This window comes from Eschrichtius robustus, chromosome 4 (genome assembly GCF_028021215.1).
Source record: "Eschrichtius robustus isolate mEscRob2 chromosome 4, mEscRob2.pri, whole genome shotgun sequence".
In the NCBI taxonomy this organism is placed as follows: Eukaryota; Metazoa; Chordata; class Mammalia; order Artiodactyla; family Eschrichtiidae; genus Eschrichtius; species Eschrichtius robustus.
The window spans coordinates 79,478,426-79,505,127 of record NC_090827.1 but is presented as its reverse complement, the minus strand read 5'-3'; the positions used below and the strand labels follow the sequence as shown (position 1 = coordinate 79,505,127).

Here is a 26,702-nt window from a genome sequence, read left to right as displayed (position 1 = left end):
TTTTAACCCTAAATCTAGAGTTTTGTTTTGTTTTCTCAATGCACCATCAAAATTGGAAAGCTGAATTTGCCTTAGTTTGCTTTCTTTAAATACAACGTGCCCCAAAGGGTCTGTTCCCACCTTTGTCAGGCCACTCTCTCCCCCCGCTCCGAGCTCCAGCCCACAGACCTCCTCTGTTTTCATACACATCACCGTTCCCATCTTGGTTCTGTGCCCGCTGGAGCTTGCCTGAAATGGTCTTCACCCATGTTTGCCTCCTTGGCTCTTTTTATTCCTTAGGCCTCAGCTCAAATGTCACCTCGGTAGATAAATCTTTGCCGACCACCTTCCCTAAAGAGGTGCCTCCGCTGCTCTCTGTCATTTCCCCGATCGTTCCTTATAGCACTAGTCAAAATCATAAAGTGATTTTGCAGTGGTTTGGTTTTGGTGGTAGCAGCCTGGTGCGTTTACTTACTAACTATCTTTCCCACTAGATGCTCAGCTTCATGAGGGTAGGGCCCCTGTGTGTCTTGTTCACTGCTATAACTTCAGATCTTGCTACGGAACCCAGGAAACAAGGGTTTAAAAATGCTTGCAGGAGAAATCAATGAATGAGGCTCTGCACCTGGGGCAACTGTGGGCCAGGGGGTCCTGGCACAAGAAGGAAGGGCTGAGCTCCCTAACCTCAGAGCTTTCCAGAGCCGACCGACAGCCAGAAGCCACCTGCTCCGCGTATGAGAACAATTCCACCTCTAGTGGGGAGGAATTTAAAGAATCCTCATTAGTAGCATGCGTGACTCGGCACCAGATCAGCCTTGCTGCCAGGGCTGCTCTGACCTTGTGCCCCAGTTACAGAGACTGACTATTCTAGAACCCAACCTCCTACTTGTCCCCCAGTTCTCATAAGTGGGTCTCTGCCTTGTCCTCACCAGCGTTCCCAGGGACTGGAGTCAGCACCCACAGAGATCCACACTGCAAACCCCTGCGCACCCCACACACCTGACTGCTTTTGCTTCTCCACCTCCCATCCACGCTGCCCACCTCGGACACCAGAGACCCTCCAGGTACCAGGCTCTGCCTGCCCCCAAGACCTCCTCCCAACCCAGTGTTCATGGCTAGTTTCCAGATCGCTGAACCCCTATGTTCTTTAAAAGAATTAACTGTTAGAAGTATTCTTCAGGGGAAACAGAAAGATGGCTTATAACTGACCAACAAAGACAACTTTCTGAGAACGTAAGGCAATAACCTGTGACTTAAAGTTACTCTGCATGGGGCAAAACATGAGGTGCTTCAGATGTGAAGTCACAGTTTCTGATACCATCCACTCAGTACAGGGCAAGAAATCAATCCATCCATCCCTCCACAGGGAACCACGCATCCTCTTGGTAATGGTCTGTGCACCACAACCCAACCCAGGAGAATGGACAGGAAAAGACACCTGCTCTGTGACAGGCCCTAATCTGAAACCTATAAGGGTGATGGCATGCCGATCCCAGGGAGGGGACACGAACCCATCCCAGCCGAGCAAAGGATAGCAAACAGGTGAATTTTCGGCAGGCTTTTCCAGGCTTACACCAAATTATGGAATAAAAAAATACTTCCTCAAAAGACTTCCAGCAAATACACTTTGCTTCTCTACATCGAGGGGCCTTCTCTCTTACTCCCTCCTTTTTTCTGATTAGGTACTTACTATAGAATATTGGGGAAAGACTAAAAACTGCATAAAGAGTATTTGTTAAGAGTACATTTTAATCATTCAAAATGCCAAAAAAACTTTTAAATTCCATCTACTGCTTCCAGTCTTCATTCACACATCTTAAACCACTTTTGAGATCATACTATACGTGCAACCTGGTTTCTTAATTAAAATCATAGCATAAACATTTCCCTCTCCATGTGATTTCAAACTCCATAAGCGTCGTTTATAATCCAACTGAGACTTAGCATTTCCCTTATGAGAGAACATTTAGATTATTTTTATTGTAACGCAATTGTTCTAGTTTTTACCTTTTTAATTTATTTTTTATCTTATTTGATGTATGTACGTTTAGGTTCACTTTGAGGTGATAGATAAACCAGAGCTTGGAGGAGACTCCCCAAAGCACCATTACCGCTGAGTCTCACCGCCCCGGAAGGGTGCGGCGGGGTCTACCTGGCCCGGGGACAGCCCTCCCGCTTCTCCCACGCCGCGCTCCCCACCTGCCCTCACCTGCCGCAGTGAACCACCACCGCAACCAGGTCGTACATGCGGTCCAGGTTCACCGCGTCGCTGGAGGTGTTGAACAGCCGCAGTTCCAGGGGGAAGACCACCCGGTAAGACAGCTTGGTGTACCTGTGGAGCTGTTCCATGTACTTGAATCGCTTGAGGTGCAGGGCCAAAATCATGGGCAGCTTTTTGACTCTCATCCTAAGAAACCATGACGTAGAAAATCAGTGGTAGCCGACCCCCATGGGTGGCAGAGAATACACCGCCGCCTGCACAAACGGAGAGCAGGAGGGGTCCAACAAACTTCAAACCAGCAAACGGCCAAACCACTCGCAAGAATAAAAGGATGCTCGCTTATGTAGAGCTGGCTTCTACAGGCTCGGCCAGCTGGAGCCTAGCCCGCAGAGAAAAGCGCAACGGGGAGGGGGTGGGGGGGGGGTCTCTATTTGGTCCAAGGAGACATCCCGGAACTTTCGTACCAATGAAAATATGTGCAATTGCTCTGCGTCACTGCCCTCCGCCTCCCAGGGAGAACAGTATTTGGACAAACCCCCCCCACCCTGAGATAATGGAGACGAGGGGGACAGTCTCTGAGAGAAGGAGGCTGGGGAGAGGACAAGCGGAAAGGTGCAGTCTGGACGCACAGGTTCTGAGGACCGACCAGCAGGGATGCCTCAGATACTGCCCACTGCGGGCCGTCAGATAACCCGGCATGCTGGGCCCACTCTCCCTCCCTACTCCTGTGCTTCTGGGCAAGTGATTTCCCTTCTCTGGCTCTCAGGTTCCTCGCTTGTAAACGCAAGGGTTGGCTTAGGGCTACATTTACCCCAACAGGCGCACGAGAGCCCTGGAGATGCTAACGGATGTGGGGTTTCTGGGGCCAAGTCTGCACAATGCTCCCTTCTATTCTGAAGTTCCTCCTCGCACATCAGCATACCGAGGGATTTGAGAAATCCTGCAGAAAAGGATTTTCTTTTGTGTTTGATGCAGCATTTCGCCAACTTACATAAACACGGAAAGCTTTTTTCACTAGATGACCACTAATATTCCTCGGTAGGAAGTCACAAAGACCACAGTTTACGTGGATAACTCTGCTAGAATAGAGGATTTTCTGGTTGCCTTCCAGGACCCCCTCTATGAAGGTCCTGAAACAGCGTAAATGCTGTTCAACTTGTGCACATTTTCAATGCATATTATTTGTAAAGGACAAATTTTAAGAGAATATTACTCAGAAATCTATGGAGTAAAAACCCTGTTCATAAAAATAAGCAAAATAACAACATCAGCAGAAACATAAGATTTATAGTGAACCCTATATTTTCCAGGAACACAACATTTTAATGTATAAACCTCCAGGGCTAAACAGAAAACACCTTCATGCCCTAGGAAGACCTAGATTACATGGGTGGGAGCAGAGGTGAGTTCCTCGACCACTAGCAAGTGTTAACTCCTGCCTGCCACCACAGTGACTAACCTTAAGTTTTGATGCACCAAGAAAAGATGTGCATGTCTGAGGATGGAGGGCCGGGAGACTGGGCGGAGAAACTATTTCAACCTCAGCTCTAGACCCCTGAGGGTTTTAGGTGGCAGGAATGGGCGTCTGTGAGTTACCCTGAATATACCACAACCATAGGCAGGGTAAACTTAACTCACAGTAAGGCTTCACAGGATAATTAAAATGTCAAGTTTCTTGGCTTCTGGGGACAGAACACAGGGATGAACTGGCTATTTCACATTGTCCAAGAGCTGGAACTGGCTGGTGCTGGTAAAAAGATGGGCAACCCTGGGTCCTGTATCAACTCAGAATATGATAACTTTCTTATCACCTATCCACAAACTGATGTTATTGATTTCCTCATGATTCCTTATTAAATGATTTTTTTCTTTTTTTTTGCCTCTCTTGTCTTCTAAATAAGAAGTTCCAATGTTTAGGCAATACTAACAATATTATCAGGTGACCACTATGTGTTATGTACTATGCTAAATCCGTTTTATAATTTGCCTTTAATCCTAAGAGGAGAGTGCTTATACTTGCTCACCACTTGTTTACCCAGCACGAGTATCTGGCACATTGAATGAATGAATGAACAGATAAACAAACAATCAGACGAAAGGGCGACTTCCCCAGGTAGGCGTTCTTATCCTATTTTACCAGTGAGGAAGGTAATTGAATTCTCCAAAGCTACTTGGCTACGAGCCCCTGGAACTGGGATTCAAAAATCAGATCTGTCAGGCTCCACAGTCTGGTTCCTTCTGACGACACAAAGCCACCCCCTGAGCTAAACCCTTCACGTACCTTTTCTGGGCTTCCTGTTTGCTGCAACACGTTTCACAATAATACTTCTGTTCACTACACAGTGTTTCTGTGTTGCTGAAGTCTCTGCAGAGAAAAATATTTTCAACTTAAAAGAAGTCCAAAATGCACTCAGTTTACCATGTTTTAACCCCCCTATTACCTGTAGGGTAATTTTTAAGTGAATGTGGGGAAAGAAGTAATGAGAAAAGATCCTTCTTAGAAGCAGGTGCTGTGATGCATTAGAGCATGTCCACTGGGCTGGGTTATGATTTCACCACAAGAGATTTTCAAGTACAGCTTTATTTAATGGGACACAGATAGATCTAAATTAGGATTTCCATCCAACTGATTCAGGAAAAAAACTCAGGGTTTAACAGAGAGTACCTGTAAATTGGAAATAAAAGTACAATGGAAAAATACTAACTCTAGTAAAAGCCAACCATTTCAGTGAAAGTCGAGTCCAAAAATGTCCATCACACAAAATGCAAGGTGTCATTATTATGTGGTTAATGAAAAACGGTCTGTCTCAAGTGCTCTGTATTTTCAAAGAGCACAAAAGTAAAGATAATAAAATTTAAACCATATTCAATGGCCCTTATATTGAACTAAGAAAGTCCCAAATAATCAGGAGATGTCTACCAACCCCCTGCTCCCCACCTCCCCACACGCTGGAAGGTTAACTTCAGCCTGCCTCCTGAGAACAAATGCCACTGGGATGTTATATCTGTATTCACCTTATCACGAGGTTTTACTGTACTACCTATAGTTTTCATTTTTTAAATGTCATGGCTTTTCATTCTTCTCTGGTCACTTAGATTCTACTTAACATTCCTGTGGTACTGCTTCAAAGGCTGAATAGAACATTCAGAATATCATAATACCCCAGAGTCTTGAAAAAGTCCATGACATTTCCTTATTCATAGGGAGTGCCCTAGCGCCAGAATGATCAAATTTATTACATAGAAAATGTTATTTACATGGTGTTAATGACTCAACCACTTAAACAGAGCTTATCAAGAGAAAACATAGGTTGTTCATTCATTAACTTCCCCAGTGGCTACTGACAGTACCCTGGGCTAGGTGCTGGGGATCCGCAGAGAATGCCTGCCCTCACACAGCTCACGGTCTACCAGAGACACGTGCAGGAAGCCACTTACGACACTTAGTGTTCACTGCAGGCTAGACATAAATCATTTCACACGATTGACTCCCCTGCCTAAAATCCTCCAACAGTTTCTCGGTGCAATCAGGAATAAGATCCAAATTTCTTACCGTGGCCAACAGACCGTCTGTCCTCAGAGCCCCGACTGCTCTTCTGACCCACCTCCCGCCCCACCCCATCTCCTTCACTCTGCTCCAGCCCCGCCGGCTGGACTTCTGTGTGGCTCCAGAGTGCCACGCTCTCCCTGCCTCGGGGCACTTGCTGCTGCTATTTCCCCTGCACTGACAGCTTCTTTCCAGATGCTTCCATGGCTGGCCCTGCTCACTGCTCAGAGCTCAGCCTAAATGTCACCTCTTTGGAGAGGACTTCCCCAGCCACTCTCTCCAAACCCATCCAGCCCCTACTCTATTGCTGTCTTGTTTTCTTCTGAGCACTCATCACTATCTGAAGCATCCTCCCATTCGTTGGGTCACCCGCCTCCCCTCTGTGTGGGCAGTGACCCTGTCTGTCTCACTCACTGCTAGAACCCCAGCACTGAGAACAGGCCCAACTCATAACGGCGCTCAATAATGTGTGTTGGCTGAACAAAGGAACAAAGAGACAATCATGCGTATAAAGTCCAGGGGAAAGCACAGAGGACAGAGAAATGAACTGGGATTATTCAGGATGTTTCCCCAAGGGGTGATATCTGAGTCAGGTTCGCAAAAAGGGAAAGTGAGTCACGGGAATAAGAGTCCAGGGTCCCAGACAGAGTGAAGGCTGCGGCCCAGAGGCATGAATGCAAGGTATAGAGCACGCTTCTTAGAAGCTGTGTGGACCGTGTGGCTCTCTAACTGGTCTCTGCAGGGGCGACAGCATCAGACAGTGCTTTTTGGATCACTTCTGGCAGCGCTCTGGGGGAAGGACTGGAGGGGATCGAAAAACAAGGAAACAATTTAGAATGCAATTAACACTCAACCCTCAGATTTCAAGTGCCTGGTGCCTAATACAGACTCAAACTTAGCTGAATGCATACTAGCCAGCTCTTCACGGAGTAACTGATGTGAAATCTCTTCTTGGCCCACACACGGTTTATTGGGGTGGAACGGAACAACCAAGGAGAAAGGGCGGATGAGCCTGGGTGACGGTGGAGAGTCACATTTTTGGAATGTCTACCACAGACAAATCTCTTTATCCAACTAAAGAATCAGAATAACTAAGGCAAGCACAACAACAAATAAGGAATTAAACACTTTCTACTCTCTCTTATTCCCCCCTGCCAAAAAAAAACCCAGAAGTTTTTGTAGACCCACTACGTAGAAATATAGCAGAAGTTGGTACCTAATGTAAAGACCTGATTCACAAATAACCACCATCCTGCCCAGCCCTAGCTGGCTGGAAGCTCAGTGACACAGGAGAGACAGCGTGATGCTTTTGGAGCATCTGTGAGTTGAGAATTGGAAAATGCGCCTAAGTTAGGAAAACAGAGTGGCCCCGGCAAGAAACTGAGGCAGAGCAGATCTGTCAGGTGATGCTATACAATTGTGGGAACAAAAGCAGGCAACAAAGGTTGAGGAAACTTTTCAATGAGAAAATCAAAGAGGAGAGAGTAGAGAGGTCTTTCTGACACTTGGGATAAATTACAACAAAGCACAGAGGAGAGGTTACTGGGAAAGCACAAAACTCCTTGTATTTCTTTAAAAAGAGTCAAAGTGGCAATGAAACACTTTTTAAAAATACACTTTGGGAACAAATCTACTATGAAACACATACCTTCATACGGAAACTATGAAACCTAATGGAAATGTATACAAGAAAACTTGAAAAAAATGGAGAAAGACTATGTTCCTGGGTAAGATGGCTATAGGTTGTAGAGACAGCTACCATGTCCATGTTTAATGTCTATGTTTGATACATTTCTAATTAAAATCTTAACTTTTCACTCAACATAAACAGCTAAAAAATTGAATTTAAAAGAATTCTCAAGCTAGGCTTCCCAATAATTTTCATGTCATGACCCACATAAAATAATGGTGCCACATAGAAATGAGCTGGGGTACACCGACACGGCTGCTTCTCTGGCAGCTCCAGGCTCTGCCCAGCCTCCCAGAAGCTGAGGGGATCTACACGCACCTGTAACCCATCTTCTGGGGCACACCAGCTGGGAAGCTTTGTTCTAGAATCTGCAGCAGTGGTTCACCCAGCTGCTCATCAGAATCACCTGGCGAGCTTTAAAAAACAATCTCAATCCCCCCCTCCCCCTCCCCCAAGCCTAATTACAACAGAATCTCTCCAGGTAGAACCCAGGCACTATTGTTCTTAAAGCTCCCTAGGTGGTTCCAGTATGCTGCCTGGGCTGAGAGTGCATACTGGAGTCACCGGGAAATCCTGTTAAGACGCAGGCTCTGAGTCATGCACTCATTCTTGGAGGAGACCTGAGATGCTGCCGTACTAACGAGATCCCAGGTGATGTCAACGGCACTAGGCCACAGACCCCTGTTTGAGTAGCACAGATCTAGAGCAGGGGTTCTCAAACTTTGGTGGTATCAAAACCATCCAGAAAAATTAATTAAAAATAGATGCCCAGGCTCACAAAAGTCAAATATGGCCTGGGCCTCAATTTTTACCAACTTCCCCAGGTGATTCTGATATGCACCAAAGTTTGAGAACTACTGACTAGAGTATTAAAGAAGGTCAAAAAAAGAAATCCAAAAGAAAGACATGTCAGATATTAGCAAACACCATATATATAAATAATAACCAAAACCAAGACATAAGTGAGGGAAACAGAGAAACTAATAGATGAGCAAATGGCAATGGATGTGTGACGAGGACGCGTGTAAACTTAGCACACAGAGCAAGTTTCCAAAATGAATACAAAAGACATTTCTTTAAAAAGAGAGTGATTGTAAAAATAGAGCTTTGGGAGAACTAAAAGGCTGACCTCCCTGGCCCTGGGAGAATGGGAATTTTTAATGACAGGAGGACACAGGAAGAGGAGAGTGGTTTCAGAACGTGGAGCACTTTGAGGAGAAAGGTACGTTTCTGTGCAGGAACCACAGGGAGGGACTAAGGCCCTGAAGCGAAAGACAAAAAAATACCAAAAAGGACATGGGGGGGATAATTAAGATAAACTTCACGTATTTTAAGGTTTCGCCTGAGGCCATCCCTGAACTTTTTAAAAGAAAAAAAAACTTTCTCAGTATCCTCCTATGATACAGATGCTCACTCTGCCTAAGACACAGTGCTGAGATGTGAAATATTAGAGTCATAGCTCAGCTACAATATGGCTTTAGTGCCTTCTCTAGACCTGTAGCCTGAATTAACCACCATTTATACCATCATTTCTCTGGGACAAAAGTTCACTGAAAACACACTGTAACTGATCATCTAAAGCCCTTCAGGAAGGAGGTGGCAGAGATCTTACATTTAAATCCTACAATGTTAGCCTGATTTTTAACTTTTTTCAAAATCAAAACAAATGATAAAATATCACATCGGAAGAGCTATGCAGGCATGATGTTAAAGAAGAAAACTCATAATTCTAGTTTGAAAAACAAACCCTCAAGAATGCAAAGCAAATTAAACCATGAAAGGGGCCAAAAAAGATCATAATCATTCTTTCTCTTTGGTCTCAAATAGAGAAAGCTAATGGATCAGCTGGCATCATTTATTCCCTGGAACTTTCTCCTGCACTTTGTTCTTTTGGGAAAGGCTGGAAAGCTGCCACCCCCATCACAGAACTCTCAGCAGTGAATGGCAACACCTGGCAGGCCTCTCTTTATGTTGGGGAGGTGAGACCTTAGGCATACATGAGGGCAGGTCTAGGTAAGTCAGTCAAGGTCTATTTTAAGGATGATGTAAGATGGGGTGGGGCAGGCACTTCAGGAATATCAGCCTGGACAGTCAGATGAGAATCTGATGTTGTTTAAAAGGTATTCTGAGGCTATTCTGTACCCACCCATCCTGCTTTAATGCCTCCACGTGCCTCTAACCTGCCTTCACCAGGTATGCATCGCCAATATATACGTTTCTCCAAGGAAAAAAAAAGGGGGGGGGGGAACATAGTTCTGGGTTACATTTGTTTCTAACAAGGTTTCCCAAAGTTTGGAATTATAACTAACTAAAGTTAGCCCTTTACCTGGTTGGTCTCAAAGCTATAGTCGCTGCCATCTGCCCTTTTGAACAGCCCAGAAATTTCTTAGAGGGGAGGGCAATAGTCAGCCTCCCAAACTAACTCCCCTTCTCAAAGAAGCAGAAATGGGCAAGTAATAGCTTTCCTCCCACCCCCTCACCTACGACCAGCGCTGGCACAACCTTAACTTTTTCGACTCCCTGTGAACACAAAACCCTGAGGAAATCAAAACTGGCTGTTTTTCACAGGAATATTAGGAGCCCATGCCATAAACTGAACCATTCAGAAGAAAAAAAGGCCATCCAGGCCCACAAAATGCTTTGCAAACAAATGTATCCTAGACACCTGGACCCAAGGCATTTGGAGGCAAGGGATGAAACGTCAGACCAACAGGAGGTGTTGCAGTAACTCTAGGGGGTGAGGGTAGGCTCAGAATCCTGGGAATTGGAGAGTAATCAGCCCCCAGCTCACACAGTACATGACGCTCAGATGGACCAAGATGCTCTTCCAGGGTGGAGTTGGTGCCTTTGCCCTGAAAAACGACTTTCTAACAGCCAAACGGCCACAGCAAGTCTCTTTAATCTAGTCTAAAGAGTTCTAAGTAACCTGAACTGATAGAACAAGTCTGTTACACAGTTCCCACTGATAAAGATCAACAGTGGCTTGAAAGAGAAAGACAAATACCATGTGGTATCACTTATATGTGGAATCTAAAACGTGACACAAATGACATAGAGAACACACCTGTGGTTGCCAAGAGGGAGGGGAGGTGGGGAGGGATGGACTGGGGGTTTGGGATTAGCAGATGCAAACTATTGTATGGAGACTGGATAAACGACAAGGTCTTACTGTATAGCACAGGGAACTGTATTCAATATCCTGTGATAAACCATAATGGAAAAGAATGTATATATATGTATAACTGAATCACCTTGCTGTACAGCAGAAATTAACACAACACTGTAAATCAACTATACTTGAATAAAATAAATTTTAAAAAATAAACAAAAAAATAAAAATCAGTAGTGTCTTGTAGTGACACTATAAAACGTCTCTGAGCTGAGGTATCATAAGCAATGGGAAGGCCCACCTGACCACCTGGTCTACACTGGCACCCCCAATACCAGGCACTCTCTAGACGTGTTTAATGTCCTTCACAGCACTGATCCCTGTTCGTGGATTCCCACTAGACTGTAAGCACCATGAGATGCATACCTGCCGCTCACCCCCGACCTCCAGCGTCCAGAACAGAGCTGGGCTAATTATAAGCGCTCATGACCACTTGTCGAAAGGAGGAGAAGACAGTGAGGACAGGAGAAGGGAAACTGTGTCTCTATATCAACTCTGAGCACATTTTCAACACACAAGTCAACGCACAATAGCTACAGTAATCCTGGGCATGTGTTGCTCTTATACTCTGGGCTCCTTGCCTTTCCTCAACCCTAATTAAGAGGAAGTTTTTTTCCGTAAATGAGCTCCATACAATGCTGAAAGATGGAGGAAAAGGTAATGCCCTCATTGGTTCTCAGCTCAAAAGTGCATAATTTTTTTTTTTTGGCCACGCTGCACAGCTTGCGGGATTCTTAGTTCCCCGACGAGGCACTGAACCCCGGCCGCAGCAGTGAAAACTCCGAATCCTAACCACTGGATCGCCAGGGAATTCCCATAATGTTTTAAATAATAGAATAGATTAGCTTATAAAAAGAAAGTAATGGTAGGCATCTGTAGCACTTTTTAACTTAATTGTGTGACTCTGTGACTGTGTGTGTCTCTGTGTGTGAGAGGGAGAGAGGCTGATGAGAGCCCAAAGCACACATGTGTATTAAAGATTAAAACCTTATTTTTAAACTTAATGACTAATGACTTCCACTTGATCCTCTCTCTCCTCAGCAGGACTCTTCTCCAGAACACATACACTTATTTTTAATCTCTCTTAGGAAAGAAGAAATAGAAAATAATAGGATTATATTGGTTTAACAGAAAGGAAGATTATGTCCTGAATAAACACAAGATTCTTCCCCCCATGTACCTACTAGCCTGATCAAAAGCTCAGACCACTGTCAGAATTCATGAGGTTACCTTAGACAGTGGGTAATAGATGTATTCTGCTCCACATCAACAGAAAGGTCAAGAAAATCTTCATCTTTGCTACTAACCTGGAGCAAAAAAAAGAAAAAAAAGTTATTAGGCACAAAATACATAATAGACAAGTAGATAAAACTTTGAACACCTACAGGTAACCAAAAACCATAACTGCAGTAAAAGTCAGGTATGGCTTTGTATACTCTCTAGCTACCAGTTACCTTGAAAACAATCCAAAACAAGAGAAAATCCTAAATTCTCCATTTAACCTTATCTGTGTCCAGCTTTGATTCAGGCTTTTCATAATTAAAACTCAACCAGATTTCTCTTCCTGTCCACTCATTTCCCCCACTGTTTCAAAGCAGGAAATATCAAACAGGTATCCACATAGCTCGGCCTGGCAGAATGATAACAATGGAAATGGAAAAAGGACAAGAGCCTTAAAAAACCTACTGCTCAGATGACCGCCCTCCATTCAGCTGTCTGCAATTCTTGCCAGTGCCCTGAAATCACTCCCTTCCTCCTGTGCCTAGTCATTCAAACTGTGTGGGGGGCCCGGGGGCCGAATGTGCTATGGGCTGGAGGGTCTCTCTCTCCCTCTCTCTCTCACACACACACACAGAGCTGTCCTCTGGCCCAGGAAGTGTTGTCCTTTGTAGAACACGCCCATGCTGTCTGTGGCACCACCCAGACCTGGAGCTGGCCGGGAGCCTGGGCTCACGCGGGCCCAGCAGACTGGACTGCTTTCAGCCACACCCATCACCAGCCCTGGCTGTTTCTTGGCCTGCACAGCTGACACCACACCAATTCTGGGTCTGTACTTATCAAAGCTCACCGACTGGTGCTTGCCTTCCAGCAGCTCACCAGCTAGCCTGGCATTTCACTGTCTTGGAGTGGGAGGGACAAACTAGCCCAGCAGGAACTTTGAGGTGCCCAGTCAATTGGCAGCAAAACAAAAATAATACTCCTGTAAGTGAGACAACTATCCTATGACCCAATACTCCAATAGTCAGAGATGTGGACACAGTCCTTTATACTTTTATTAGCACACCCAAGAATGGGTATTGGCAGACTGCCCAACTCCATATCCTGTCTCTGCCACTTATAAAGTGGATGACAGTAGGCAAGGTACTTAGCCTCTCTGTACCTCAGTTTCCTCATCTGTAAAGTGGGAGCAGTAAGAGTGTCTATTTCATAAGGTTGTTGTAAGGATGAAATCAGATAACACATGTAAAGTGCTTTAAGAAGTAAGCACTCAACAAATCGAGGATGGAAAAAACATTTAAAATGGCCTAAAATGGTCAAAAAGTTGGGAATGGTTTGCTACATTATGAGTATCATATTAAATGAAACATGAGACTGCTCTCCTGCACTTCCACCGTCACCATGAGAAGGGCAACCCAGGCTAGCCCACTGCTTCCCAGAAAAAGATGAGAGACCCACAGAGGAGAGCTGTTCTCACTAAGGTGCCCCAGCCAAGCACCATCCCCACCGGCCTCAGACACATACGTGAGACAGCTGAAATGCAGACGTACAGGCTCAGCCAAGGCCAGTTGGATCAGGCGACCCCCCGCCAACCCACGGTTGCATGAACTATAGTAAAAAAATCAGAGTGGATTTAAGCCTCAGAGTTTTAGGGACGTTTGTAACAAAGCAACAAATAACCAATACAACTACTTAACGTGACAGGCATTCCTCCTTTTACTGAACTTGGCAGATAGTGTGTTTCTTACGATTTGAAGTTTTGCGGCAACCCCGTGTCGAGCAAGTCTACTGGCAAGAGCATTTGCTCACTTCGTGTTTCTGTGTCACGTTTTAGTAATTTTCACAATATTTAAAACCTTCTTCATTATTATTGTGCTTTATGGTGATCTGTAATCCGTGATCTTTGATGTTACTACTATGACTCACTGAAGGTTTGAATGATGGTTATCATTTTTTAGCCTTAAGTATTTTTCAATTAAGGTATGCACATTGTTTAGACATAATACTATTGCACACTTAATAGACTACAATATAGTGTAAAAATAACTTTTATATGTATTGGGAAACCAAAAAATTTGTGTGACTCGCTTCATTGTGATAGTCACTTTATTGCAGTGATCTGGAACCAAACCCACAATATCTCCAAGGTATGTCTGTATGTATATTTTATTTTTATTCATTTATTGTCTATTTCCCCCTTACTAAAGTGAAAGTTCAAAAGACTGGCTTCTGTAATAACTAAGATCCTGCCCTTCCAACACTCCTCCAGAAAAGTATAAACTCAAATAACTATAAACTAACAGCAACTACCTGAAGGCAATGGAGGCAGATGGGGAGTCCACACGTGGAGGAAAAGAGCTGCAAATAATGAGTTCATGGTCTCAAAGCCTTTAGCGGGATCCATGGGGGAAAATACAGTCTTTCTGGTCTAGGAGCCAGAAAAACCAATCTGGGAAACCATGTCCACTGAGAAGAAGGGAAGGAATCTGAGAAGGTATCCTCAACTCTGTCTACCCACATCTCTGGCTGACCCCTGAGCCACACACATGCACAGAGTACACTCACAGCAACTTGGCTGGTGACAAAAGGGATGACCCAAGAGTCAAACTGCTGCCTAGGAAACAGTTTGTAGTATGAGTCCAACCAAGATAACTACCTGCTAAAACTAAAGAAACTCAAAACTAATTGAAGAAAAAGAGCAGAACCCAGAGTCTCTCAAACTGAACATTCTCAATGTCCTAGATATGATCCAAACTTACAATATGTGAAGAACCAGGAAAATGGAAGATATTCTTAAAATAAAAGGAGGCAACTGAGACCAATCCTGGGGTGACCCAGATGTTGGAAGTAACAAACAATGATTTTAAAGAAGTTTTTATAAATATCTTCAATAAAGTGAAATATATTCACAGTGAACCAAAAAATAAGACATCTCAGCAGAGAAATAGAAACAAACAAAAAAAGAATCCAATGGAAATTCCTGAACTAAAAAATTAATACACTGGATGGACTTCACAGAGAACTGGAGATGACAGAGGAGACACCAGTGGACTTGAAGACAGAACAATGGAAATTATCCAAGGAGAAGAATAAAGGGGAAAAAAGAAAGATTGAAATAAAAATTAACAAATACTCAATAAACCTGTTAGATATCATACACATAATTGGAGTCCCAGACGGGGAGGAGAATAGGGCAGAAAAACGATTTGAAAAATAATGGCTGAATATTCCCAAAATTTGGTGAAAGACATACATTTATAAATTGAAGATACTCAACAAACACCAAGCAGGATAAATACAAAGAAGGCCAGCCAAGGTCAAACTGTTGAAAGCCAAAGGTAAAAAACCAAATCTTAAAAACATCTAGAGAAAAATGACACATTACAGCGAGCTTCCTGGTGTCCTAGTGCTTGGAATTCCAGGCTTTCACTGCTGTGGCCTGGGTTCAATCCCTGGTCGGGGAACTGAGATCCCACGAGCTGCATGGTATGGCTACAAAATAAATAAATAAACAATTTTTTTAAAAAATGACACATTACAAGAGAATGATTCTGTTGGAAGCTGGCCTCTCATCAAAAATTACAGACGCCAGAAGACACTGAACGTCTTTGGTATGCTAAAAGAAAAAGCCATCAAAACAGAATTCCTGTATCCCATAAATATATCCTTCAAGAATGAAGATAAAAGTGAACAGAATTCATTATTAACACACTTGCACTACAAGAAAGGTTACAGGAAATTCTTTAAACCAAAGGGAAAAGCTACCAGATGGAAATCCAGATCCTCAAGAAAAAGTGAAGAGCATCGGTGGATTAACCAAGATGGCGGAGCAGAAGGACGTGCTCTCACTCCCTCTTGCGAGAGCACCAGAATCACAACTGTCTGCTGGACAATCATTGACAGGAAGACCCTAGACTTCACCAAGGAGGATACCTCACGTCCAAGGACAGAGGAGAAGCCACAGTGAGACGGTAGGAGGGGCGCAATCAGAGTAAAATCTAATCCCATAACTGCTGGGTGGGTGACTCACAGACTGGCGAACACTTATACCACAGAAGTCCACCCACTGGAGTGAAGGTTCTGAGCCCCACGTCAGGCTTCCCAACCTGGGGGTCCGGCAACGGGAGGAGGAATTCCTAGAGAATCAGACTTTGAAGCCTAGTGGGAATTGATTGCAGGACTTCGACAGGACTGGAGGAAACAGAGACCCCACTCTTGGAGGGCACACACAAAGTAGTGTGCGCATCGGGACCCAGGGGAAGGAGCAGTGACCCTGGGGGAGACTGAACCAGACCTACCTGCTGGTGTTGGGGGGTCTCCTGCAGAGGCGGGGGGTGGCTCTGTTTCACTGTGGGGACAAGGACTCTGGCAGCGGAGGTTCTGGGAAGTGCTCCTTGGCGTGAGCCCTCCCAGAGTCTGCCATTAACCCCACCAAAGAGCCCAGGTAGGCTCCAGTGTTGGGTTGCCTCAGGCAAAACAACCAACAGGGAGGGAACCCAGCCCCACCCATCAACAGTCAAGTGGATTAAAGTTTTACTGAGCTCTGACCGCCACAGCAACAGTCAGCTCTACCCACCACCAGAGCCTCCCATCAAGCCTCTTAGATAGCCTCAACCACCAGAGGGCAGACAGCAGAAGCAAGAAAAACTACAATCCTGCAGCCTGTGGACCAAAAACCACAGTTACAGAAAGATAGACAAGATGAAAAGGCAGAGGGCTATGTACCAGATGAAGGAACAAGAAAAAACCCCAGAAAAACAACTAAATGAAGTGGAGATAGGCAACCTTCCAGAAAAAGAATTCAGAATAATGATAGTGAAGATGATCCAGGACCTCGGAATAAGAATGGAGGCAAAGATTGAGAAGATGCAAGAAATGATTAACAAAGACCTAGAAGAATTAAAGAACAAACAAACAGAGATGACCAATACAATAACTGAAATGAAAACTACACTAGAAGGAATCAATAGCAGAACAACTGAGGCAGAAGAACGGATAAGTGACCTGGAAGACAGAATGGTGGAATTCACTGCTGCGGAACAGACTAAAGAAAAAAGAATGAAAAGAAATGAAGACAGCTTAAGAGAACTCTGGGACAACATTAAACGCAACAACATTCGCATTATAGGGGTCCCAGAAGGTGAAGAGAGAGAGAAAGGACCAGAGAAAATATTTGAAGAGATTATAGTCGAAAACTTCCCTAACATGGGAAAGGAAATAGCCACCCAAGTCCAGGAAGCGCAGAGAGTCCCATACAGGATAAACCCAAGGAGAAACACGCCGAGACACATAGTAATCAAAGCGGCAAAAATTAAAGACAAAGAAAAATTATTGAAAGCAGCAAGGGAAAAACGACAAATAACATACAAGGGAACTCCCATAAGGTTAACAGCTGATTTCTCAGGAGAAACTCTGCAAGCCAGAAGGGAGTGGCATGATATACTTAAAGTGATGAAAGGGAAGAACCTACAACCAAGATTACTCTACCCAGCAAGGATCTCATTTAGATTTGATGGAGAAATCAAAAGCTTTACAGACAAGCAAAAGCTAAGAGAATTCAGCACCACCAAACCAGCTCTACAACAAATGCTAAAGGAACTTCTCTAAGTGGGAAACACAAGAGAAGAAAAGGACCTACAAAAACAAACCCAAAACAATTAAGAAAATGGTCATAGGAACATACATATCGATAATTACCTTAAACGTGAATGGATTAAATGCCCCAACCAAAAGACATAGACTGGCTGAATGGATACAAAAACAAGACCCATATATATGCTGTCTACAAGAGACCCACTTTAGACCTAGGGACACATACAGACTGAAAGTGAGGGGATGGAAAAAGATATTCCATGCAAATGGAAATCAAAAGAAAGCTGGAGTAGCTATACAAGGAAGGACACTACATAATGATCAAGGGATCAATCCAAGAAGAAGATATAACAATTATAAATATATACGCACCCAACATAGGAGCACCTCAATACATAAGGCAACTGCTAACAGCTATAAAAGAGGAGATCGACAGTAACACAGTAATAGTGGGGGACTTTAACACCTCACTTACACCAATGGACAGATCATCCAAAATGAAAATAAATAAGGAAACAGAAGCTTTAAATGACACAATAGACCAGATAGATTTCATTGATATTTATAGGATATTCCATCCAAAAACAGCAGATTACACGTTCTTCTCAAGTGCGCACGGAACATTCTCCAGGATAGATCACATCTTGGGTCACAAATCAAGCCTCAGTAAATTTAAGAAAATTGAAATCATATCAAGCATCTTTTCTGACCACAACGCGATGAGATTAGAAATGAATTACAGGGAAAAAAACGTAAAAAAGACAAACACATGGAGGCTAAACAATACGTTACTACATAACCAAGAGATCACTGAAGAAATCAAAGAGGAAATAAAAAAATACCTAGAGACAAATGACAATGAAAACACGACGACCCAAAACCTATGGGATGCAGCGAAAGCAGTGCTAAGAGGGAAGTTTATAGCTATACAAGCCTACCTAAAGAAACAAGAAAAATCTCAAGTAAACAATCTAACCTTACACCTAAAGAAACTAGAGAAAGAAGGACAAACAAAACCCAAAGTTAGCAGAAGGAAAGAAATCATAAAGATCAGAGCAGAAATAAATGAAATAGAAACAAAGAAAACAATAGCAAAGATCAATACAACTAAAAGTTGGTTCTTTGAGAAGATAAACAAAATTGATAAGCCATTAGCCAGACTCATCAAGAAAAAGAGGGAGAGGACTCAAATCAATAAAATCAGAAATGAAAAAGGAGAAGTTTCAACAGACCCGGCAGAAATACAAAGCATCCTAAGAGACTACTACAAGCAACTTTATGCCAATAAAATGGACAACCTGGAAGAAATGGACAAATTTTTAGAAAGGTATAACCTTCCAAGACTGAACCAGGAAGAAACAGAAAATATGAACAGACCAATCACAAGTAATGAAATTGAAACTGTGATTAAAAATCTTCCAACAAACAAAAGTCCAGGACCAGATGGCTTCACAGGTGAATTCTATCAAACATTTAGAGAAGAGCTCACACCTATCCTTCTCAAACTCTTCCAAAAAATTGCAGAGGAAGGAACACTCCCAAACTCATTCTATGAGGCCACCATCACCCTGATACCAAAACCAGACAAAGACACTACAAAAAAAAGAAAATTACAGACCAATATCACTGATGAATATAGATGCAAAAATCCTCAGCAACATACTAGCAAACAGAATCCAACAACACATTAAAAGGATCATACACCACGATCAAGTGGGATTTATCCCAGGCATGCAGGGATTCTTCAATATACGCAAATCAATCAATGTGATACACCATATTAACAAATTGAAGAAGAAAAACCATATGATCATCTCAATAGATGCAGAGAAAGCTTTTGACAAAATTCAACACCCATTTATGATAAAAACTCTCCAGAAAGTAGGCATAGAGGGAACCTACCCCAACATAATAAAGGCCATATATGACAAACCCACAGCAAACATCATTCTCAATGGTGAAAAACTGAAAGCATTTCCTCTAAGATCAGGAACGAGACAAGGATGTCCACTCTCACCACTATTATTCAACATAGTTCTGGAAGTCCTAGCCACGGCAATCAGAGAAGAAAAAGAAATAAAAGGAATACAAATTGGAAAAGAAGAAGTAAAACTGTCACTGTTTGCGGATGACATGATACTACACATAGAGAATCCTAAAACTGCCACCAGAAAACTGCTAGAGCTAATTAATGAATATGGTAAAGTTGCAGGATACAAAATTAATGCACAGAAATCTCTTGCATTCCTATACACTAATGATGAAAAATCTGAAAGAGAAATTATGGAAACACTCCCATTTACCATTGCAACAAAAAGAATAAAATACCTAGGAATAAAGCTACCTAGGGAGACAAAAGACCTGTATGCAGAAAACTATAAGACACTGATGAAAGAAATTAAAGATGATACCAACAGATGGAGAGATATACCATGTTCTTGGATTGGAAGAATCAACATTGTGAAAATGAGTATACTACCCAAAGCAATCTACAGATTCAATGCAATCCCTATCAAATTACCAATGGCATTTTTTACGGAGCTAGAACAAATCATCTTAAAATTTGTATGGAGACACAAAAGACCCCGAATAGCCAAAGCAGTCTTGAGGGAAAAAAACGGAGCTGGAGGAATCAGACTCCCTGACTTCAGACTATACTACAAAGCTACAGCAATCAAGACAATATGGTACTGGCACAAAAACAGAAACATAGATCAATGGAACAAGATAGAAAGCCCAGAGATTAACCCACGCACCTATGGTCAACTAATCTATGACAAAGGAGGCAAAGATATACAATGGAGAAAAGACAGTCTCTTCAATAAGTGGTGCTGGGAAAACTGGACAGCTACATGTAAAAGAATGAAATTAGAATACTCCCTAACACCATACACAAAAATAAACTCAAAACGGATTAGAGACCTAAATATAAGACTGGACACTATAAAACTCTTAGAGGAAAACATAGGAAGAACACTCTTTGACATAAATCACAGCAAGATCTTTTTTGATCCACCTCCTAGAGTAATGGAAATAAAAACAAAAATAAACAAATGGGACCTAATGAAACTTCAAAGCTTTTGCACAGCAAAGGAAACCATAAACAAGACGAAAAGACAACCCTCAGAATGGGAGAAAATATTTGCAAACGAATCAACGGACAAAGGATTAATCTCCAAAATATATAAATAGCTCATTCAGCTCAATATTAAAGAAACAAACACCCCAATCCAAAAATGGGCAGAAGACCTAAATAGACATTTCTCCAAAGAAGACATACAGACGGCCACGAAGCACATGAAAAGATGCTCAACATCACTAATTATTAGAGAAATGCAAATCAAAACTACAATGAGGTATCACCTCACTCCTGTTAGAATGGGCTTCATCAGAATATCAACAAACAACAAATGCTGGAGAGGGTGTGGAGAAAAGGGAACCCTCTTGCACTGTTGGTGGGAATGTAAATTGATACAGCCACTATGGAGAACAATATGGAGGTTCCTTAAAAAACTAAAAATAGAATTACCATATGACCCAGCAATCCCACTACTGGGCATATACCCAGAGAAAACCATAATTCAAAAAGACACATGCACCGGAATGTTCACTGCAGCACTATTTACAATAGCCAGGTCATGGAAGCAACCTAAATGCCCATCAACAGACGAATGGATAAAGAAGATGTGGTACATATATACAATGGAATATTACTCAGCCATAAAAAGGAACGAAATTGAGTCATTTGTTGAGAAGTGGATGGATCTAGAGACTGTCATACAGAGTGAAGTAAGTCAGAAAGAGAAAAACAAATATCGTATATTAATGCATGTATGTGGAACCTAGAAAAATGGTACAGATGAGCCGGTTTGCAGGGCAGAAGTTGAGACACAGATGTAGAGAATGGACATATGGACACCAAGGGGGGAAAACTGCGGTGGGGTGGGGATGGTGGTGTGCTGAATTGGGTGACTGGGATTGACATGTATACACTGATGTGTATAAAATTGATGCCTAATAAGAACCTGCAGTATAAAACAACAAACAAACAAAACAACTAATACTAAACTTTCATTGGGTTATTTGTATGGAAATATGTTAATATAAATGTTTCAGACATTACATGAAATTTCTAAAAATCTTATATTTGTATTTCTATGGAAATATGTATGGAAATATGTTAATATAAATGTTTCAGACATTATATGAAATTTCTAAAAATCTTATATTTGTATTTGTATGGAAATATGTATGGAAATATGTTAATATAAATGTTTCAGACATTACATGAAATTTCTAAAAATCTTATATGTTATGGTATAATGTTAAAAGTAATAATCCTAGTTATTACTTTAAAATGTATATCTCAGAAATAACTAATTTTCTTGTCAACTGCATTATTATGAACTTTCATCAAATCTTTAACAGTGGTCATTTTTAAGTCTTTTGTCATTTAAACACAGTTCTGGGTGTACTCTGATGCTTTTGCAAATATGTTCCTATAAAAGGCTTTCATCTTCAAGAAATTCATGGAAAAGACTCTGACAAGTACAGGTTTCTGGTAACTGACTGTACTGCTGAACTGAATGAATAAGCATTTTCAGAACTCTAATGAAAAACTGATGAACTCATAAAAGTGCTAACAAAAGATCAAGATGAAAAAAAAAAATTAATTACATGGGACTGAGTGAACTGATGAGGATGAGTATAATTTTTGTGACTTTCTGTCTGAATTAAAAAAAAAAAAATCCCACAAGGACTCAGAGGCAAAGAATATACAAACCAATTTTCACTGCAAAGTAAAGGAGCTGTTACAGTGGAGGATTACTGGACTGAATGTCAATATTATGACATAGTATGAGTGTGTTTCATGTTTGGTAATTGCAATCATTGTTGCTTTTGTTGTGGTCATCCATGTACAATGCTTGGTGTCAGTCTATTTATCTCTTGTAAAAATAAAATACAGTGTGTGTGTGTGAAAAAAAAATAAAAATAAAAAAAATAAAATAAAATACATGAAGCAAAAAAAAAAAAAAAAGTGAAGAGCATCAAAAATGGGAATTATGACATTGTCCTGTGGGGGTTATAATATACATAAATGTAATACATGTAGCAACTATAGCATAAAGGACAAGGCAAGTCAGGGGTGGAAGGAATATGCACCTACACAGTTATCAGTTAACTATGTCTTATGCGAAATGGAACATTATTAATCGTAAGGGGACTGTGAAGAGTGAAGAATATACTGTACTCTCCAGAGCAACCACTAAAAAACAACGTACAAAGATATACTAAGAGGAAAATTAAAATGGAATTGTTAAATGTAATATACACACACAGAAATAACCCAAGAAAAGGGGAAAACATTTAAAAAGCAGAGAAGGAGGAATAGAGAAACAAAAAGCTCCGGGGGAATAAATAGAAAACAAATAATAAAATGGGAGCCTCAAATCCAACCATATCAATAATTATATTAAACACTAATGTAATAAACTTTTCAAGTAAAAGTCAGAAATTGAGTTGAATTTTTGTTAAAAACCAAGACCAGCTACATACTGTCTACAAGAGCTATACTTTAAATATAAAGAAACAGATAAGCTGAAAAAAAATGGATGGAAAAAAATATACTATGTAAAGAGTTAATATACATATATAGTGGGCTATTTAATATAAGAAAATAGATTTTAGACAAAATTATGAGACATAAAAAAAGGTATTTCCTAATACTTGGGTCAATTTACTAGAAAAACATAATCAAAAATATGGAAGTACCTCATAACAGAGCCTCAAAAATATATGAAGCTGGAGCAGTATTCACCAACAAAATGGAATGAACCACATGCTACAACACAAATGAATCTCAAAAATGCTATGTAAGTGAAAGAAATCAGACACAGAAGACCACATCTTGTATGATTCCATTTATATGAAATGTCCAAAAAAGGCAAATATCTAAAGACAGAAAGTAGCTTAGCGGTGGCCTAAGGCTTGCAACAGAGATTAACTGCCCAATACAAAGGATCTTATTGGTGTGATGGAAATGTTTTAAAACTGGATTATGGGCACAAAAACAGAAATACAAATCAATGGAACAGGCTAGAAAGGCCAGAGATAAACCCACGCATATATGGTCACCTTATCTTTGATAAAGGAGGCAAGAATATACAATGGAGAAAAGACAGCCTCTTCAATAAGTGGTGCTGGGAAAACTCGACAGCTACATGTAAAAGAATGAAATTAGAACGCTTCCTAACACCATACACAAAAGTAAACTCAAAATGGATTAAAGACCTAAATGTAAGGCCAGACACTATAAAACTCTTAGAGGAAAACATAGGAAGAACACTCTTTGACATAAATCACAGCAAGATCCTTTCTGACCCACCTCCTAGAGAAATGGAAATAAAAACAAAAATAAACAAATGGGACCTAATGAAACTTCAAAGCTTTTGCACAGCAAAGGAAACCATAAACAAGACGAAAAGACAACCCTCAGAATGGGAGAAAATATTTGCAAACGAATCAACGGACAAAGGATTAATCTCCAAAATATATAAATAGCTCATTCAGCTCAATATTAAAGAAACAAACACCCCAATCAAAAAATGGGCAGAAGACCTAAATAGACATTTCTCCAAAGAAGATATACAGATTGCCAACAGACACATGAAAGGATGCTCAACATCACTAATCATCAGAGAAATGCAAATCAAAACTACAATTAGGTATCACCTCACACCAGTCAGAATGTCCATCATCAAAAAAATCTACAAACAATAAGTGCTGGAGAGGGTGTGGAGAAAAAGGAACCCTCTTGCACTGTTAGTGGGAATGTAAATTGATACAACCACTATGGAGAACAGTATGGAGGTTCCTTAAAAAACTAAAAATAGAACTAGCATATGACCCAGCAATCCCACTACTGGGCATATACCCTGAGAAAACCATAACTCAAGAAGAGTCATGTACCACAAATGTTCATTGCAGCTCTATTTACAATAGCCAGGACATGGATGCAACCTAAGTGTCCATCAACAGATGAATGGATAAAGAAGATGTGGCACATTTATACAATGGAATATTACTCAGCCATAAAATGAAACGAAATTGAGTTATTTATAGTGAGGTGGATGGACCTAGAGTCTGTCATACAGACTGAAGGAAGAGTGAAGGAAGTCAGAAAGAGAAACAAATACCGTATGCTAACACATATATATGGAATCTAAAAAAAAAAAGTGGTTCTGATGAACCTAGGGGCAGGACAGGAATAAAGACACAGACATAGAGAATGTAGTTGAGGACACGGGGAGGGGGAAGGGTAAGCTGGGACGAAGTGAGAGAGTAGCATTAACGTATATACACTACCCAATGTAAAATAGATAGCTAGTGGAAAGCAGCCGCATAGCACAGGGAGATCAGCTTGGTTCTTTGTTACCATCTAGAGGGGTGGGACAGGGAAGGTGGGAGGGAAGTGCAAGAGGGAAGGGATATGGGGATATATGTATACATATAGCTGATTCACTTTGTTATACAGCAGAAACTAACACAACATTGTAAAGCAATTATACTCCAATAAAGATGTTAAAAAAAAAAAAAAAAAGCAATAAATGGCTGTAAGAATCTCCCCCCCCAAAAAAACCCTGGATTTTGGTCATAGTTACACAACTCACCAAATCACCCCAAAAAAAAAAAAAAATCACTGAATGGATGAATTTCATGGTATTTAAATTGCACGTCAACAAAGTTGTTTTTAAAAAGTAAAAAAATTCATGAAGCAAAAACTGACAGAATTAGAGGGAGAAATAAGACAAATCCCACAATTATAGTTAGAAATTTTAACATTACTTTCTCAGCAAATAATATAAAACTATGGGGGAAAAAAATCAAGAAAAACACAGACAATCTGAATAACTCCACCAACCATCATGACCTACTGATAACTATAGAATACTATACCCAACAACTACAAAATATAAATTATTTTCAACTCGGTGGTTCTTAACAAGGGAAACTGCCTTTCAGGGGATATTTGGCAATGTCTAGAGACATTTTTGTTGTCACATCTTGGGAGATGTTACTGGAATCTAGTAGGTAGAAGCCAGAGATGTTGCTAAACATGCACAGGGCAGCACCCCACAAAAAAGAATGACCTGATCCGAAAGGTTAATAGTTCTAAGGTTGAGAGACCCTGTTTTCAAGTACATTTACCAAAATAGACCGTGTGTTAGGATACAGAACATGTCACGATAAATTGTAAAAGACTGAAATCATACAGAATATATTCCCTAACCAAAACAGAATGAAATTGGAAAACATTAAGACGCCTAGGAAAAGACCAAATATTTGAAAATTAAACAACATACTTCTAAGTAATACATGGGTCAAAGAAAAAAAGTCACAAGAGAAATTAGAAAATAATTTGAACTAATGACAAAGAAAACATATCAAAATTTGAGAGATGCAGCTAAAACAGTGCTAAAAGGAAAATGTATAGCTTTAAGTGTGTATATTAGTAAATAAAAGAGCAGGGACTAGCTTTTCTGTTTGTTTTAACTGCTATATCTCTAGTACATAAAATAATTCCCAGTATTTAATAGGTACCCAATAAATATTTACTAAATAAATGACTATATGACTGAACAAATGAAAAGATATCTAAACGCCAATAATGGCATCTGGGTGGCAGAATTATGAATGATTTTCTTTTTATACATTCCTGTGCCTGGTTTTTAAAAAATAATTCACAGGTATTATATTTTTTAATTAGTAAAACTTTTTTTAAACCTAAATGGCCCTTCTCTGAGAGATAATAAAATGATTATAGCCAACTGAAGTCATACATAATTTAGATAGTTCTACTAAAGGTCTTGTACTTGAAGGGGGATGAAAACAAAGAAACACTGTCTCCCTTTAGATGCAAATCTTTTCCTCTACTTGTTTCAGGGAGAGGGAAGAAAGGTGCAAATCTAATTAAAGAACTGGATAAAGTTACTGTAACTTTCTCAATTCCCAGTGCAAACTGCTTCCAGAATTAAGAGTGAGAAGCACTGCTCAGGTGGATCGCCCTACCGGGGACATCAAAATATGGCACTAAACCCTTCCATTTGGGCTTTTCTCTCTCCCCCTGTCTCAGACTGGCATAGTCAAAAGCAATGAGTGATCAAGCAATTTTTTTTTTTTTTCCCTTTTCTCTCTTCCCAGAAAGCTGCCAGAAAGTAAAACCATTTTCTTCCCACACACAAGGATCTCATTCTGGTCTAAGTGAAAACACAGCTTGTCTCCAAGG

At 41.1% G+C, this 26,702-nt stretch overlaps 1 protein-coding gene across 1 annotated transcript in view; it reads right to left on the bottom strand.

Moving 5' to 3' along the window:
* USP46 (ubiquitin specific peptidase 46) overlaps positions 1 to 26,702 on the bottom strand; it is a 69,683-nt gene that overhangs the window by 5,309 nt on the left and 37,672 nt on the right. Inside the window, exons 5-7 of the mRNA XM_068542985.1 lie at positions 11,837 to 11,913; positions 4,482 to 4,565; positions 2,189 to 2,386 (exon numbers count right to left, since the gene is read on the bottom strand). Coding sequence (XP_068399086.1) covers positions 2,189 to 2,386; positions 4,482 to 4,565; positions 11,837 to 11,913 — 359 coding nt within the window. The remainder of the gene's footprint in view (positions 1 to 2,188; positions 2,387 to 4,481; positions 4,566 to 11,836; positions 11,914 to 26,702) is intronic.